At 38.1% G+C, this 18,675-nt stretch overlaps 1 protein-coding gene across 1 annotated transcript in view; it reads right to left on the reverse strand.

The window, feature by feature from the left end:
* LOC103150637 (syntaxin-binding protein 5-like) overlaps positions 1-18,675 on the reverse strand; it is an 81,603-nt gene that overhangs the window by 39,107 nt on the left and 23,821 nt on the right. The window contains exon 2 of the mRNA XM_016680848.1: positions 13,454-13,551. Within this exon, the coding sequence (XP_016536334.1) occupies positions 13,454-13,551 (98 nt within the window). The remainder of the gene's footprint in view (positions 1-13,453; positions 13,552-18,675) is intronic.

Raw genomic sequence — 18,675 nt, forward strand, 5'->3', positions numbered from 1 at the left:
GGCAACATCTTTGTTGGTAATGATGATGGATACATCCTTAGACAATTATGAAGGCGAGCATAGCAGCTCAAAAAGGTTATAACAAAGATGGTCTTCCAGATACATCAATATTTATAACTGTTTGACTTTTTGTTTTTATCCCTTGAGAATTGTGGTGTACTATGATACAATAGTTCTTTATTGTCATAAAAAATCTAAAATTTGTCTCACAGCATTATTTCTTAAAAAAATACATAAACAGTCACAGGTAAACATTGGAAGATAGACTGGTCTGGAAAAGCCTTTTTCAGTTTAACCTTAATAAACTGTGGAACCCTGGATCTCTGAACTGATGGTAGCAATCTGTGTTCATAATTCAAAGTGTGGTCAAGGTAAGAAAAGATGTTGACTGAATAGCTAATCCCACCATGTTATTATGGTAGGAAGATCCTTAAAGTTTTCAATTTGGTGGCCTATTATCACTTATGATGCAGTTTTGAGTTTTCAGCAGAGGGAACCTTTATTCTGGGTAGTAAAATAAATAATAATAATAAAAAATAAATAAAATAACAAAACAACTCATTTTGCTCTAAAAGATATCAAGTGTCAAGAAAATATTCTTTGTTTTGTCGTTTTGCAGACCGTTTCGATGTATTTTTTCCAAAGCGACAAATATTCAGTCATGAGGCCCTAAGAATTAAGATAGTATATGTTGGTATTTTCATTATAGATGGCAATGGAATAGCAAATGGACGTCAATGGAATCAGTCATTAGGTAAGAATGAGCCAGTGGATGATTGTGTCCCTCCAAATAATATATGTTTAGATGAAAGACTACAAAAGCTAATATTTAAAGAACTTAAACTTTGTGTTAAAGTTGTCATTAACAAGTTACAGATGCCCTGCATATAATTTAATTGTTCACATACTAACATCATTTTAGATTAATCATTTGATAATACAAAATTCTAATACATACCCCTTTGAAGCTAAAAATCTGTCACGCCAATTTAAAACATTTTTCTGCAGGTCATCCTCAATTTGTCACTCCATTATCATGGTAAATACAACAAACACATCAATATATATTTCTGTTGCGAAAACAGTTAATTGGAATAAGATGGGGTCACTGCATCCCTGCCTGCAATGGTCTTCAGAGTGATCTTATTTACATTTTAAAAACAGTTTGTTATAATTTATTCCCCTCTACCTACTTATCTAGCTGCACAGGTGAGGACATGTGGGTAAAGACCAGTGATCTGGTACAAGTATGTCGTGGGTGGTATCTGTTCACATCTCATGTGGTTTTCCAGAGGCTGTGTGCTCGCAAATATATACCCACTTCAGGGATTTAATAACGGCTGCCTAATCCAATTCACACAGAAGTAGTCACATTACACTCACTGAAGAATGAGAAAATAACCACTCTTGGTACACTGAAAATGAATGTCAAGAACATGCCTTTAAAGTTGATTTCACAAATGCTCAAGTATGAGTAGTTTCATAACATGTTGTTAAAAATACTGACATTGAAGCACTTAAACAAAACTCAGCTTATTCAAAACACAGCAGAAAGAGTTCTGGTTAAACAAAAGAAAAGAAAGATCACAGTTTTTAGCTTTCCTTCACATGTTTACGACTGATTCCTAGAGTTTCTAAAAGTAGATATTTCAGTGGTCAGGCCCCTCTTCTGGAACCAGCTCCCAGTTTTAGTCTGAGTCCAGTGTGTTTTTAATACAAAAAATATCCTTTTTGAGAAAGTTTACAAGTAGAGAGGCTGGGGTTATCCCAACCTATATTTCTAGTTATGCTGCCATAGTCTTAGACTGCTGTAGGACACAATGACCACTTCTCCACATTTAACTAGATTCACCTACTAATCTCAAATGTTGCTTTATTTGGTTTTATTTCAACTTTTGACTTTATGTTTTCTCTCTTTTTTCTCCTTATGATACACTTGTTAATGTATTTCAGTGTTTCATCCCGTCTCTCGCCTTGACCAAGCCATCGGTCAAGTTTTTCTGCAATTAACTGTATGTGACAGACTCTGAGCTTATCACTCTGGTTGTGTTTCTCTCCAAGATGAAGACACACAAATAGCTACAACCACTGCCATAATCTTTTTACTTTTCTTTATAGAAAGTGCTCCTGGATCAGTCTGTAGGTTTGTGTTTACTCCGTCTTCTCAAATCCCCAGGATGTTGGCAGATGGCTGCTCACACCAAGCCAGGTTCTGGAGGTTTTTTCGTGTTAAAGTGGAGTTTCGTTTCTGTTGTCGATAGACAGATGCTCATCATGAGTGATTGCCGCAAAGTCAGCAGCACAATGCAAGCGACTGCTCACTGTCGCTACATGCTCATCCTAAAAGTCAGCGTCTCGATTAATTTTTTTTTGTCTCCTTAGAAAATGTTTCACCCAATTTGAATAATAAACTGAACATCATTAGATAACTAAGATTAGTTTGGAAACTTTGTACTAGACTTGGATTTTATATGATTTGACTGAATCCCAATTCAGGTGTGTTGAGAATTGGCACAATATGAATAAATTGAGTTGAATTAAATAACATTTCAAACTCCAGTAGTCTGAATAGTCTGACATCTCACTGATAGCTTTTTACAAAAAAACCTTTTGGAAATAAATATCTGTCCTTGAGAGGCTTTATCCACATCTCAGATATACCATTTCCATTCTCTCCTGATAACTTTTTCAGCTGTAGCTGTTTCCATTTGTCTGTATCTTCCTTTATTTTTCTTTCTGTATTTAAGAATCTGTGGAAAATCTTGAACATTTCTGTTCATAGATGCTCTTCACAAATTTGACTAAAGGTTTGCTAAGTAGATTTGGTAAAATCTACTAAAAAGGGTAGGAATATGTTTGCAACATATTGCACCATGTCCTTCCCATTGTGACAGACTCCATCCACTTCTCAGATGGTGGATGGATCCTGTCAGATGTATCATTTTCATTTTCTTGCGTCAACCTTTTCAGCTGCAGCTCTTTAGCTTGATCTTCTGATCCAACCTATATATTTTTTTCTCATGAAAACCATTTCTGTCATCCACAAAGCCACATAGGTGATTAAGAGAAAATGTTCTTTCCTAAAACACCTGCAGTCAATGTGTTCAAATCCCTTTAACAAACACATGCTTGTGCTGGAGTAGGAAAGACGTACAAATGCCAAAAAAAAGTCCTTTTGTCTCCAAAAGCAGATGTCTAGACAAAACGGTTGGACTGCTGAGGGGCTGACGGCTCCAGGCCCGGGCAATGAGGTGAGGAATCAAATTAACAAGGGAAGCAGCTGGCATTGGTAAAGCCCTTTGGCAAGGGTCTGTTGTTTTGCTGATAGACAGAATGAATTAATGGGATATAATGTGTGACACTGCGTTATTTCACCTCATGACACTGATGACAGTCTCCACACGTCTTCTGTATACAATGCATAGACTGAGACACGCCTCTTGTTTATTCGCCATTATAGCACTGACAGGCAACAAAACTTTGTTAGGAATAAATATAGTTGAACAAAATATATATATTTTTTTTCTGTTTGCATCCAGTGATTGATTTTTTTTTTCCATTTCTTCTCATAATGGGAACCAACAATGCTTTTAGTAATTGTTATGCATCTTTCTGCATGGAGTTTGCATGTTCTCTCTGGGTGTGAATGCATGTTTTTATGGTTGTTTGCTATGTGTTGTGTTGTTCTGCGTTGCTATGCAGCATGATGCAGTTAACTCTATGGACTTACAGTTTTGTGAAAGAGGGGTGGAGAAAAATTGGGTGCTTCCCAGATCTCCAGTCATTTAGCTATCCAATGAGCTCATTGCTCCCCTTTTCACTGATTAACTGGCTACTTTCATCAGTGAAAGTAGTCAAAACCGCTTAATTTTTATAGCCACAGGTTATTATAACAAGGGATGTTGGACACACCGTTACTGATTCAAGGATAAAATTCTACGTTTGTTGCAGAACTCGTGCAACAAACTGTACCAAAGGGAGCACAGGTTTGAGGGTAATGAGCAGAAGTCATTTTCATTTTTATTCAAATGTAAAGATGCCAGAATACTACACAATAAGGTTAAAAAATGTGTCTCAGTTAAATATTTTGTTTAGCTGTCTTTTATTTGTTGATTTTCTGAATCATTAGAGCCCTCCATCTTTACGGTGAGTAGATGATATGCAGGGGACAGTTTGGAAAGGCTGCCAGTCTATGAGACTGGTGTGTAATGTAGGCTTACAATTCAGGCACATTTGAAGGATTTTGCTTCAGAAATGGAATAGCTGTGAGATATTGTAAGGACTTGTGAGACATACAAGACGGTGTGCGCAAATGTGGTTGAAATGTCAAATATTCTAGTGTTTGGATGTACCATTCACATGACAGTCTGACAAGAGCTCTGTTTTAATTTGTGGGGTTGTTACTTGGACGCCTGTCCGAGACCGACCCAATTAATACCGCCTGCAAGTGAGGCAGGGGAAAGCAGATTTTACAGACTGCATTCTTGTACGGTGGAGCAATTTATAAAAATGAAATTCAGCAATGCGTTTCCAACACCAACCGTAAAATTTGTGTCAATTTGACAAATTAAATCAATACTGTGACTCTTGTCACTCACACACCATTAAGAGTCAAAAGGACATTCAGTAATTTTTATCACAATCACAATTATTATTTCTCTACTTTTATGTTCTAATAGGATGCAGACAACTTTGCATAACTGGACATCATTGTTTATCTGAAATAAATAAACAATCTGGGACAATGATGCAGTTTATTTGCCTTGTGTATCTACTTTGCCACTGGTTACACCTACAAACAGAACCTACACAAACCTGTGTATGATGTACATCATGATGTAAAGTCAGACAGCTAAGTGAAATTTTGACAAGACAAAAATGTTGCCCTGGTCACTGATTCAATAGCAGATTAATGATCTTAGTATTCACCCATTCAGTTGTGTGATTTTTGTAATTGCTAAAAACAATGTGAAGTTTTCAGTGACCTTTCTGCCATGAAGGTAGAAAAGCAAGCTTTAAATATCACAGAAAAAAAGCAAAGGTCAACAGCAAACCTGAACCTTTCATATAGATTTAACAGTTTCAAGATTAATTGTCCTAGTTTCTATACTTTTAGTGCTTGTGAATGTCAAACAGTTGATCTAAAATTTACATTGGTCAAATGTTTCAGTAACTGATTGTAGTATGATCACAACATATATGAGTCTAGAATATGAAAATAAAAAGAGACAGGCCCACACAAAGGGCAAACTCTTCAAAATGATGTAATCAATGTAGCAGCAAGTACCTTGAGAAGATTTAAACAAAGACTAATAATCACATTTATGTGAAACTTTGATTTTTTTTTATATGATTGCAAAATTACAACCTGTTTAAAAACACTCCATTTTTACATTTTTAAAGCGACAAAATTCAGCAAATTGGCTCCATGGCTGATTAACCTTTAGGTTATTAATCAGTACCATTGGCGTTTTTCAGAAGTTCACCAAGCGATGGTATTAATAGACATCTGACCTTTTATCCCCTGACTTATCACCCCGTCAAGAGTGAAAGGAAAGTGAAAAAGTGGCACTGAGAAAAGAGTTTAAAAAAAAAGCCAAGAGGAACATAATGGAAAGAAGTTTATATTAAGAACACCTTGATTGCAATCAGACAAAGGAAAAAGGTCTAGTGTCCCCCCTTGCACAGATTGAAAATTATTTTATTTAATCAGTGCATACCTAGCAATAATAACATTTCTATAAACTGAAAGCAACAACCTTTCCAGCAAAAACATTTCCCAGTTTGTTTTTGCATCCTATTTCTGACTACTTCGATGGATCTTCAGGAAATTCTGACACTAATGTCACCAATGTAAAAATAGTGAATGAATTTGAGTCAAAAGCTTCCAGATCTACTACAATATAAGTTTGCAGGTCATTTTTTGTTTCGGCACATTTAGCACAGAACAAATACAGTTCCTTGCATGTCATTAAGCTTGACCAACATGTTTATTATGTCATCTTGCTGCAGTTAGAGGCAGTAAGGAACCTGTGTTGTTTTTAATAGTTGCCATCTAATCTGAATTTTGTTGGGCATCATAGTCTCTCTTCATGCACTGAGCAATGAAACATGAATTTTTAAAGTTCTTGTCAGTTGCAGCCCAAAGCATTATTGATTCTGCATGACATATTCACTATGTTTCCATATTCTCATCCACTCTGCTTGGCTAACAGCATTACTTTCTTGTCCCTTTGTTGACTAATTTAACTACTACTGAATAATGTAAAACAGCAGATGATGAAAATATAGATTTATTTTGGTTCTGGATGATTTTTAAGACACAGACCACTAAATGTGTCAAATTAGACTTAATTATTTATAACGTGTATTTGCAAAAGTTAATTCATTTTACTTTCAAACGCTTGACTTGGACCAATCAAAAACACTATAATCTTTATTCAGTCTTGAGTCTTCAGTCCAGTACAAAGAAAATTTCCAAATCCGTCAATGGCTGTGTATTATAGCAAGTCTTCATTAACTTTCTAATTGTGAGTGGACTGCCATGTGAAAGTCTACATTGAGTGTTCTGCAAGTTTTTAACAAATAGGTCTTTGTGAATCAATTTTAGTGCATGAATGCCTTTTTCTCAGTGTTATTTTTTATTTTCTTTCTATAAAGTTAACTAAAGATTATAGCAGCAATATGAGTTAGTGAATAAGGACCTAAAACGTTAACCTACATTATCTTTACAGTATACAAATATTACATAACAGTAAGTTTGGGAAAAAAAATCCATTGTGGATTGATGTCCTAGAAATAAAATTTTCATATTTTTAAGCTGCTAAAATGTGATGATCTACCTTAGACTTCCTTTCCTTTGAAGATTTATTTACTTTTGTTGAAAATAACAGTGGTAAAACATATTTTTACCAGAGGAAATGGAACTTCAAGCATTAAGAAGTCAAAGAGAAACCTAGGATCTTGTTCAAATTGCTCCATTGCCTGTTTATACCCAGCCATTACCATTTCATCCAAACCCACTTTTATTTTGTACCAGTAAATGAACCATTTCAAACTGACGCTGTATGATATTAGGAAAACATGGTGCTGTTTTTTTTAACCATGTCTTGTCCAGCTGTAGAGCAATCAGAATGGTTGCCTGATTGCCAAAAAGAAGCCTAATAGTTTTACTTTCACAAATGGAGCATTTCACTGCATCACTTCACTTCACTTATATTTTTGACAATAAAAAAGCTGTTAGAATTTGCTTTGGGCTCATTTCTATCGCAGGTTACAAAAAGATAGAAAAGAAAGGGAGAAGAGAAAAATGGAAGAGATGTCAGGAAAAGAAACGGGGAGAGAGGGAAGTGAAAATATAACACTAGGAATCCGCTTCTGTACTTGCAGGAATACAGAAAGAGAACACAGAATTTTTATATTATAATTGAATACTTCTATTAAAATATTGATTGAACATCATGAACAATCTTACTTTTGTCTTCATCACTATGGTCCACCATTTTGCTTCAGCTTTCAAATCTCAGACTCTATTATACGACGCGTCAACACAAAAGCCAGGCAAGTCGCTACAAAAGTGTGAAAATCCAGTTGATAAGGTTCTGTTCTAAAGATGAGGCAAAAATACCACACGGTCAAATAAAAGCAGAAAAGAAATAATGATCATGTCAAAGTCAAGCTTGTTGGAAGCAAAGTAAGAAGAAATAGGTGTTGCAGGATTTTTGATATTACTGTAGATCGAACATTCGTCGTGACATTATAATAAAAAGTGAACAAATTATTGATTAGTTATTTATTAGCGCTTTTCTGCTACTTCTTGAAAAAAAAAAAATCCAAGTTTGTTTCTAATTTTACTTTAACACATTTTGTCATCTCACTTTCCATTCAACCAAAGAAACCTCACAGGTATTCTGTCTTAGGCATCCTTTAATGGTAAGACACAAAACAAAATGTACTCAGGTATGTGGAAATGAATAACAGAATGAATAACTGAGCAGCATTCTGCTAAGACACATTTAAAGTGAGTACAAACTAAAAGTGTCTCAGATTATAAGAGGGAGGCTGGAGATCTGATTAAGTGAAATGAAATGCAGCCAAAGTAAGACACTTGGCTGCAGTGTATAATGTCATCACTTCCACATGTGCATGGCCATGGCAACAGTTGTGTTGATAAGTTGTGTTGGTTCTGAACACACCAGAAAATAGAACACTGTGCAAGTAAAACACAGCCATACCCTTGAAGTGAGCTGTATCTGATCGTAGCACTGGCCACCAGGTACCTTGTACAGTCACTGCTGCACACGCAGCAAAATGTTCATCATGCGGCACATAAAACATGGCCACCAGCACAGTGACAATCATGAATACATAATAGACTATCTGATGTGTGTGCTTGTCTATCTGGCACTGCCGACCTGACCTGTCCTCTCTCTCTCTCACACACACACACACATTGTAAAGACAGTCTGATTAATAATAAACTATAACAGATGCTGTGTGTTTACACAGAGCCACCTTGTCCCATTCCCAGCCCACGCTCCACTGGCCAAATTAAGTTTCATCCTCAAAACCAGGGCTCGAGTCCCTTTTCACTCAGTGATGGTGGAAGCTTAACTCATCTTGATTACTTAGCACTGTCAACAAAATTTCCACAAAGTCTCTGCAGAGCCCAGGCTTGATAGAAGGGCATGTGATACAAGTTTCACTCAAATTTGCCCTCACTTATCAACTTCAAAAGATCAATTTAAACTAACTTGTTTATTTTCTTCATGCACACCACAATGTAAGTTACGTTTCATTAAAAGTAATAAATATTCCCTGCAATACATGTCCTAATTAAGGTGCACACACCTACAATTGTACAAACAAGTTGGTTGCTGATGGGCCAAGTGAAGCTGGGATTTTATTTAGACTGCTTTTCTAAATGTATTGATTATGTTAAAGGGAAGTCTTGTCAACAAATGTGCAATAAAGCGGGAAGAAAAAGGAAAAAAATGCAATCAGCAATAAAATACTGGAGCCCTCAGAACATTAGTACTGTAAGCTTAGCGTGAAACTGATTTTCAATTATGATTCCTGAGTTTTGTGTCATGTTAAAACATGCACAGAACTAAACTAAAAAGACATTCTTCAAGTAGCATAATAAGAATACAATAACATTTGACTGACAGTTGATCCACAATAATCCTGAATTGCTTCCCAACACATGTGGCACTTCAGACTGAATCTGGCTTGGAGAGTTTGTCCCAAAGTGTCACACAGCTTAATATTATCTGACCCCTGTGTTATGAGATCTTTTTTTTTCCCCCAATCAAGAAACCACCTCTTCCTCTCCTCCACCATTTTTTCCAATCCTCATATCAAACTCACTTTTTTTGCCCCGTCTGATCTTTTTTGTTTTCTCCTTCCCTGATCTTATTGACCGTTATGAGAACTGACGGCCCATCAGGCCCTGGCAATTCTATTACCAGAAGCCTTTTGAAAGCAAATTTACTTTCACAGCTTTGACACACAAACCATTCACAGGTAGGAGGCAAACATGTGTGCTCTCAGACCTGTAATGTGTTTCTGTGAAAAGAGATACACAGACGTGGACTCGCGTAGACAGCCAAAGACTGCACACTCAGCAAGCCAGTTTGCACCGAGAAGTAAAGAAGGAAACGTGCAATTGCAGACTGCTGCCAAGCTCTTTCTGTATTCTGTTTGTACTCAATAAACTACACCTCAGCATATGTTGGTCGTCGCGCCCCAGGCAGAGGGAGGAGTGTCTTAGGGACGCCACTGCAGAGAGCCTAGTTGCCAACCCACTGCGCCAACCCTGATGACATTGTTGCTATGCACTATTCACAAGGGTGGCTGGTCCTACTGTGAGTGACTCAGCTATTCAAGTTAAATATGTCACAAAAACGTGGTAAGCATGGGTCATACCGTCTCAAGTTCTTTCAGTAGAATGTGATAAATGGTTGGGTATGGAAGGCAGTTTGTCATTGAGGAAATCAAAGGAGATAATATGAACATTAGACACCACCTTTCTTTAGAAATCCTAAATCTACAACAGAAATAGACCCCTAAACCATACCCATCCTGAAACCTGGTCTTCATAAACGTGCCTTTGTATTACAAAACCGCACACAGCTAGGGCACTTTGCGACTCCTTAGACAAACAGACAAAGGCTCATTTTACTTTGTGACGACCATACAAGCTTGCCAGGTCTTTCATTTGGCAGTAATCTTAGGGGAACAGATTAATCTTGGGGATACAGAGAAACCAAAATTCTACAAACACCTGTTTGGGACATGCCGGAGGGATTACGTTTTTCAGATAGCCTGGGAAACGTAGTTCCCCTGGAGCAACTGCCCCCCTGGCTGGAGGGAAGTGCAGGCCCCTCCGCGTAGCCTGCTGCCCCTCCGGCCCACTCAGTAGAAGATAAAAGATGGAAGGATGGATGGATCTTCTTAATTTGGTCATACCTGGTATTTTGGGTATCCGAGAAGCTCTGCAGCATTTGCACCTTTTATTCCAAATTGTCCTGAAAATGTGATCATTGAAACTTAAACTTTAAAAGTTAATCACAGAGAGGAAATAATGAATTGAGTCAAAAGAATAATGGATTAAATGGATTTAATCTTTAGCTTATAGCTGCTGAACTATGTTCATATTGGTCTTTAAAGTGGCATATTATGACAAATTTTGCCGCCTAGTCATGCAGAAAGGTATTGAAGTGTTTCAGTGACGTCTGAAGGACAGTGTTGACAAAGACAAAAAATTGAGGAAAAATTACTGTATCTGTATCTTGAGAGGTGCAGCTTAAGCTTCGGTGATTCAAAAATGTTCAAATAACCTGGTCTACATGTCAAGGAAGCCGACACTTTCTTAGAGTTTACCTAAAGCCATTCTGTATATTATATTTGGGCTTTACTACACAAGTTCAACCTTAATGAGTTCAGTTCATATACAAAAGGGATATTACATTTTCATGACTTTATAAAAATAGTTTCTGTAAGCATATTGATTTGTCATTGAATAGCATTTGGCTGCATATTTACATCTATTTAAATTTGTACATTTTTATTTGCTCACATAAATGATATTTTTGTCCTGCCAAATTCATGAGTAAGCAGCTCTCATTTACATGCCTGGCTCCTTTAGTTATTATGGAAGAAAATAAGCGCAATATATTTTTTTTTAGAAAATCTGTTAATTTGCACCACATTATTAGTTGCAACCATTTTCAAATGAATGTTGAGGTTTAAGTGCCTTTTAAACAGCAGCTTTCCTGCAATGTCTTGCATCGTCACCTCAACTGTGCTGAATGGAAAAAATTAAATCTAAAGCAGAAATAATAACAGTGTAATTGAAAATATTATGCTGAAAAGAACATTAGAGATTGTTGAAAAGTAAAGAACAATTCCCACTTTTACAAAGTATAATTTTTTTCAGCACATGTTTTACATGCAGTTTGCAAATGATGTGCATACAGACTAGCACTCCAACCGAGCAAACTGCAGTGCGCTAGATCCTGCAGTGTGCAACCACCTAGTGAGGTAGGTGGTTGCCCCAAAGCAATACCTCTACAGGTGGAATATCTAAAATTTCTGAGGAGTTTTTTTTTATTTCTAGTGGTTTACTAGAAAAACTGTTTAGATTGTAACTACCAACTTTGAAGGCACAGTTTTGAAAAGCTGACATCGGTCATTTTGTGTTGGCCTGCTAAAGCATTTTATGTTGCTTATGGCCTCTGCAGAGGTCAGTGTTTTGCATCAAGTTCAGAGTTGACGCCACATTCATCACTGAGGGTTACTTCCTAGATGGTTATGTCACAGATTTTCAGAACTGCACCATTTTATTTTGTTGTTGTTGTTTTAGGATTATTCCCCTTTGTAAACTAAAAGTTACTCTCCATTGCTACATTGCTGGCAGCACCATGTTTAACTGCAGGATCAAATGTCTCTCCCTTCTCACCAATGGACATCGTTTCCAAATCAATCAGTCGTCCTTTCATCAGATCAGAGGGTTTCTCCTGTAGGTGCCGTGACTCATTCTGGTTACTTTAAAGCAATGCCTCAGCAGGATATCATCTGGCATTTACTGAGAAGATGCTTCAGTCTAGCCACTCTTCTACAAAGGCCTTATTGGTGCCTCCAGGCACTTAAGTCTATAGAGTATATGATGGAAAAAAATTGCCACTAAAGAAACCACTAAACAGTCCCCAGCAGTCAATAAATATTGGCATCTCTTTTCTTTACATCTGAGCTTTGAAATCAAAAGATTTAACGTCAAAGTGAAATACAGCTAAAGCTTAAATTCATTAAAAAAGAGTGAGGAACACTGCAAAAAATGACAGCAGACTTTCAAATGCCTTGAAGGAGAAATGCGCTGAGAAATACGGTTGAAGGACAGAGGAAGGGTGAATTGGATAAATACAGAAAGAAAAAAAAAGGAGGAAAAAGGTCCTCCAGACAGCCGGCATTACGGGGTGAGGCTGAGAAAAAGTAAAAGTGTGTGTATGGGTCTAAGCTATGGAGAGAGAGAGAGAGAGTCAGTGACAACCACATGGGAGTTGGGGAGGGTGTGTGCAGCATGTCAATACAAATGCTAAATCACTCAAGGGCTTTCATCCAGCTGAAATTTCAGCCTTGCTTCAAAGTCAGGTGTAATGCAGAGAAAAAGGTGGGGTTGAGGTAGAGAGGAATTTAACAGATGTTTGCATTTCATTGCGCTACAATGAATACATCATGTGTAATCCACCAAATCACCTTATGATTTAGCTCATTCTGACCATTTCAAAAATATATAGCAACATCTCCCTCCGTTGCTGCCTTTATTCTGTTTCTCTCCGCACAGAGAGATCTGCGCTCAATCTACTCGTGTATAACCAGATGCGAAAGCCTCGACTATGGCTTGCCGCCTTCGGCGCAGCCTCCCTGAAGAGATACTTGGAAGCCTCGGTATTTATGAGGGTGTAATATCCTACCTGGGCTGCACTCGCAAATCCTCTCCCATCCCTGTAACGGGGTGGCCCAGGGGATGGCTGGGGCTGTCGGATGGACGGTTCTGAGACTGCAACACGACAACTGAGCAACATGATATGACAGGGCAGAGACAGGGGAGAGGAGGAAGGGAAAGCCTGAAGAGTAGAGACCCCTGCTTCAAAATACAACCTCTGTGGGAGGATAAGCTGCAAAGATTTAAATGGATGTCTATTTGGAAATATTTCATAATTAGGTATGTTTTTCTTGACATTGTTTCAATTACATCTACTTATGTTTTTGCTCCTGTTAGCAGAAGATGGTATATCTTAGCTGTGATCGATGAGGTTTAATTATATAAATGCAATAGTGTACAGGGTCAAAGGCCACATCCTCAAATTACAGAATGATGCAGTGTTTTCATAATACTTTCAACAAATCTCTATTAGCCCATACATGAAAGACGACATTAATTCAAGGATACATTCGTACACCACCTGATCTTGAACCAATGGCCAGGATCTTCTGCACGGGGTCAAAGGCCAAAGATGTGGGTTGGTACGGGAATCCATGCCGAACCGTCTGCAAGAAAAACAGTAACGGAAAATATCAATACAAATAATATCTATTTTACTTTTCATGTTTAGTAATTCAAAGGTTATTTTGCAAAGAAAATATTTTACTCTGCAGCTAAAAAACTGCAAGGAAGACACTAAAGTTTCCTTGTTCCTTTATTGCTCCTGTAGGGATTGCATCAACACACGAGGGGAGAAGAATCCCACAAGATGTAGCACATCATTTTAACTTCATAATGTCAAGAACAATTGATAGTAGAAGACATAAAAAAGGAAATGTTCTACCTGTGACATTTTTGCTTTGTTATTTTTGCACCTGGCTGCTACTTTTGTAATGTTTATTGAAAACCTGCAACTTGCAGTCGAGAAAAAGCATTAATCTAAGAATCTACTGTCTTTGATTTATCCGAGATCAGGTTACAGCAATAATGAGTCCAAGAGGGAAAACCCAAACATCTTTCATACTTATAGTTCCTGAAACAAGTGTTTTGGTCTAAGCAGGTAACCATTGAATTAAAGCACCTGGAGGGATCCTAATCGTATGTCTGAACCGCCTCTACGCTCTTCTCCAGGTGGAGAAGCAGCAGCTCTGCTTTGAGCTTCCCCTAGATAGACACACTCTTTCCCAAGACTGAACCCAGTCGTCCTGCAGTGGATGCTCATTTAATCCATGCTTGAATATAGACAGAAAGGGAAATCGAGAGCTTGGTTTTTCAGCTCAGCTGTTTCTTTACTACAATGCCCCACAGCAGGATTCACATCACTGTCAAAATTGCCCAAATCCATCTGTCCTTGACTGACCTCTTCCTACTATTATTCATGAATGAGACGTTAAGTCAAAGAAAAACAGAATTTGTCAAAGACTTACATTTTACAGTTCTCCTTTTTCCAAACAACAACCAAATTACTTCATACTCGGCTCCAAAACCACTCCAGTGCGGGTACCGTCATGATTTGAAGTTGCCAATAGAACCACATCAGCCACAAACCCAAATATAAAACTTTCCTGTTCACCAACCAGTCACCTTCCTTTCCACAAACAAGATTAACGACCAGAAGCAGCCCTGACAGAGTACCACTCAATTCTGAAACAAGGTTATTTGCAGAGAATGCAGACAGCAGAATGAGGAAAAAGTCATCATCTTCTGTAATATGTTATGTCTATTATTCTCTTTTGCCAAAACAAAACAGCATAGCTTTGAGGAAAAAATTAGATTAACTAAAGCAGAAATAAAAAAGGTTTATATTTTGAACTCCATTCATCTGGAGCCTGTATCATTGTACTGAGATGCAAGGGAATCATTTCTTGAGAACCTATCGATAAACTTTACCTTCTGTTCACAATGCAGCTGGATTCTGACATGGAGTTAATTGAATTAGCTTCAGCTGTCTCATTCCAGAGGCTGACAAGGCAAAACAAGGCTGTCTCTCAAGGCCCACTTTGAAAGGCCCTGAATGCTCTGCAGCTGTCTGCCATTAGTCATGTTAAATATCCCAGCGGACTGTCACTTGCAATAAACCTGCTCTGAGGGGATGTACATGAGAAACACGGCCATGATGGCTGCTGAATAAAAGCCCACTGCAGAATGAGGGAATGTCCTAATAAGATGCTATATAAAAAAAATACATCCTATGCAGAGCTGCTAAATCAATGGTGTGATACAAACAACCCATGGAAGGAGTGACCAGTCCTCTTTATACAAGCAAACTCAATTAAAAAAGGTAATGCACTGAATAATTCTAACATTTTAATTGGACTTTGTGGTAAACACCACAATACAGGGACACATAATACCAGGGTAATATGGCAGAGCCCATTTTTCAGCTGTCTTCTCAATGACTCAATGCTTTCTAGTTTGTAAACTCACCCTGTGCTGTTTTTTTTTTCTTCCTTACAAGCAGAAGTTCAGTTAAAGTCCCTCACTGACCATTTAAGGCTTCACTGTCATTCTTGCACAATGTAATGTCTGTTTGATCCAAAGTGCAGCACAGGACATCTGACAGAGAGAGCTCTTAGCATAATTAGCAGGAGGGAATATGGAGCCTAGACAAGCATATCAAATTTAAAACTACAGTCAGTGCTCACCATTAGCTACACCTTGCTGGGCCCCTTGTTTGCTTTCATAACTGCAATAATACTTCATGGCATACATTCAGCAAGATGTCAGAAACACTTTGTGAAGATTTTATGTTCGCAAATCCCAATTGTGATCTATTGGATTGAGATCAGGTGACTGATCTGATTCTGATGGTCAGCTTAATCTTCAGCTGAAGTCCAGAAGATGGCAAAATGTTAAATATGATGCTTTGTTGCCATTTGTGTTAAGAATTTGATAGGGTGTAGGCAATAATGGGGCTATTGAGTTTATGTTCGACTGAGAAACATTTCAACTTATCCACTTGGATGAAGTCGAGTATCTTAAGAACATAATTCCATAAAACTAAATGATGGTAGTCATCTCGTGCCCATTGTGGACTGTTACCAGGCAATGCTCACACACTGAAACATATGGGATCAGAAAAATATAAAGGTCACTTGGTCTGTATCTTCTCTTTTAAATCATTAAATTTGATTGTTCACTACAGTCCCTTTCCTCAGTACTACATCCTATAAGCGAGGTGGAGGTGTGTAATTCATCTTTGTTATAGATCTGTGTCTCTCTTTGCCAGCTACCATTTATTCACCCATTCACCACCTCAGCCCCTCTATCTCTGGTGTGTCCTCACTATGAATCCCACTCCATCTTCAGGAGTCATGAGCGAGAAGCTCTCACTCCCTGGGCACTCAGTGCTGCTCTCAGTCGCTTCTTGCACTCTTGTGAGTCTCATTAAGCTTTTCTTGTGTAGGCGTGAGCATGCAGCACCACCATTCAAGACAGGGACACATGAAGCCTGCCCTTACATGCCTCACTGCTTTTCACTGGCCAGGGTCAATAATGGAAGCAGTTTCTGTCATAAGTTCCACATTCAGTGAGTGGAGTACCAAATATTTCTGTTAATGAATTCAGAGCTCATGTAACAGATCATTGTCATATCATAGAAATTCCCAAGCATTTGCACAAACAGGGCACCACAGCATACGCAAGTTACTTTTATAAGGCTGGTCTTGTATAAAGGTCACTTATATATAAGGCCCTTGTTGTTTAACAACAAGGCCCTTGTTGTTAAATTGGTTTAAAATATAAGTAGAAACCAGAATGTACATGCAGATGCGCAAATGCAGTATAACTGAAAAGTAAATGAACTACTCTCGTCTACAACAAGAAAAAGACGGAATAAAATGTTTCTTTTAACTATAAATGTGACATTTCAGTTTGAGTTCTGCAGCATGAGAAACTCCCCTGGTGTGGGTATATCTTGTAAAAAATATTCACTAGGAACAAAATGTTCCCAAATATCTCTAATAACCTCTGGGCCAAGAGAGATGGAGGGTTCATGGATCAAACTGTATGAGGAGCGAGGAGCGAGGAGAGAGGAGCGAGGAGAGAGGAGCGAGGGGAGAGGAGCGAGGAGCGAGGGGAGAGGAGCGAGGAGAGAGGAGAGAGGAGCGAGGAGAGAGGAGAGAGGAGCGAGGAGAGAGGAGCGAGGAGAGAGGAGCGAGGAGAGAGGAGCGAGGGGAGAGGAGCTTGCGCCACTGCATTATTTGGGTTGCACATAATGTCTCACCATCCAAAATACCATCAATCATTCAAAAACTCTGCAATAAAAACCAAGAACACAGCATGAACAGAAAAAGGTCTGTTCATGCTGCAGTAAAACCTGCAGACTGTTTTTAATCAACAATTTTGAATGGCTAGTAAAATGTTAAACTAATCACCATCATTAAAATCCCAAGCCAATTTGGAATAACACTGTACACATCCAGCCTTCCCAAGCACCCAATCACCAGCACAAAACATATTTCCTTGACCACCTTGATTGTACAGAGTCTGATGTTGTTGCTCTCATTAATGCTGGAGAGGCATGCGTTAGTAAACCTGCTGTAAAATCGCACAGAGGAGGAGGTGGTCGTGCTAAACACGGCAGTGCGAGAAACGAGACAGACGCAGTCTCATTCCCACCGCACTGCATATGTATGTGCTCATGGTTTGCACATGCAGAGATACAAAAAAAAAGACATAGATGCACCCTTAAGACACCCTTCCGATTGCAATTGCTTTTCCTTAATGTGTTATCTGGCAGAGCTTTTTGCATGTTTGTTTAGCCCACTTGCTTAGATAAACAGTGTTTCCGAAACATAGACTCAGTTGGCATATTTAATAATCTCTCTCTATTTGCAGCCTTTCTTTCGCTTATGTTTCGGGCCAATACAAATTTTGACATCACTGGTTTCTGTCTGAAATCATTTTGGTTCAAAACTGTGGTTATTTTAGAGGTAGAAATGATTACAGTTTGAGAATGTTGAATCTGTCAGTGTAGAAAGCATCACTATATCACTGACGAGTAGGAATATAATGCTAGATGTACCGAACTGTCAGACAAAAGCAGTCAGATGTTGAATGTGTCAGCCTCAGATGATCAGTGCTCTGATCCAGAAGGGTACACACACACGTGCTTTCATATCCAGAGGAAAAAATGAGACAAAGCCTCCACACCAAACCGGTAAAGGAATGGCTGGTCATGTTGGCATGCCGAAGCTTTAAAATCACCTGTTTGCTTTAAATCAGCATTCTGTAATTGTTACATGCTTTTAGTAACACAGCCGTAGGCCTATGTTACTATGGGTTAGCATAATGCATATTATATGTTAAAGTGACATGAGTCTAATTGATGTTTGAATATACATCTGACTATATATGAAATGTCAAACTAGACCCTGAAAAATGGACACCAGCCACAAAATTAACCAACAACCAGGTAAAAAAAAAAAAAAACACTGAACACTTTATTTATTTAGGGAGGCAAAGCCTTAGTGAAGTTATTCAGTTCTGTCCATAATGTTGAGGCCAATTTAGCTAAAACAAACAATGTAATTAGAACTTCCAAATATAAAGTATATAGCAAAACTGTACAATTTGAATCAGAATCTAGTGACATCACAATGAACTGTATATCGAAAAAATCATAACCTAAAAAGGCAGGTTGGTATAAATACTCTTTAAACACTTTGAATCTTCAGATATCACAAACT

This window comes from Poecilia formosa, unplaced genomic scaffold (genome assembly GCF_000485575.1).
Source record: "Poecilia formosa unplaced genomic scaffold, Poecilia_formosa-5.1.2 Scaffold259, whole genome shotgun sequence".
Lineage (NCBI taxonomy): Eukaryota > Metazoa > Chordata > Actinopteri > Cyprinodontiformes > Poeciliidae > Poecilia > Poecilia formosa.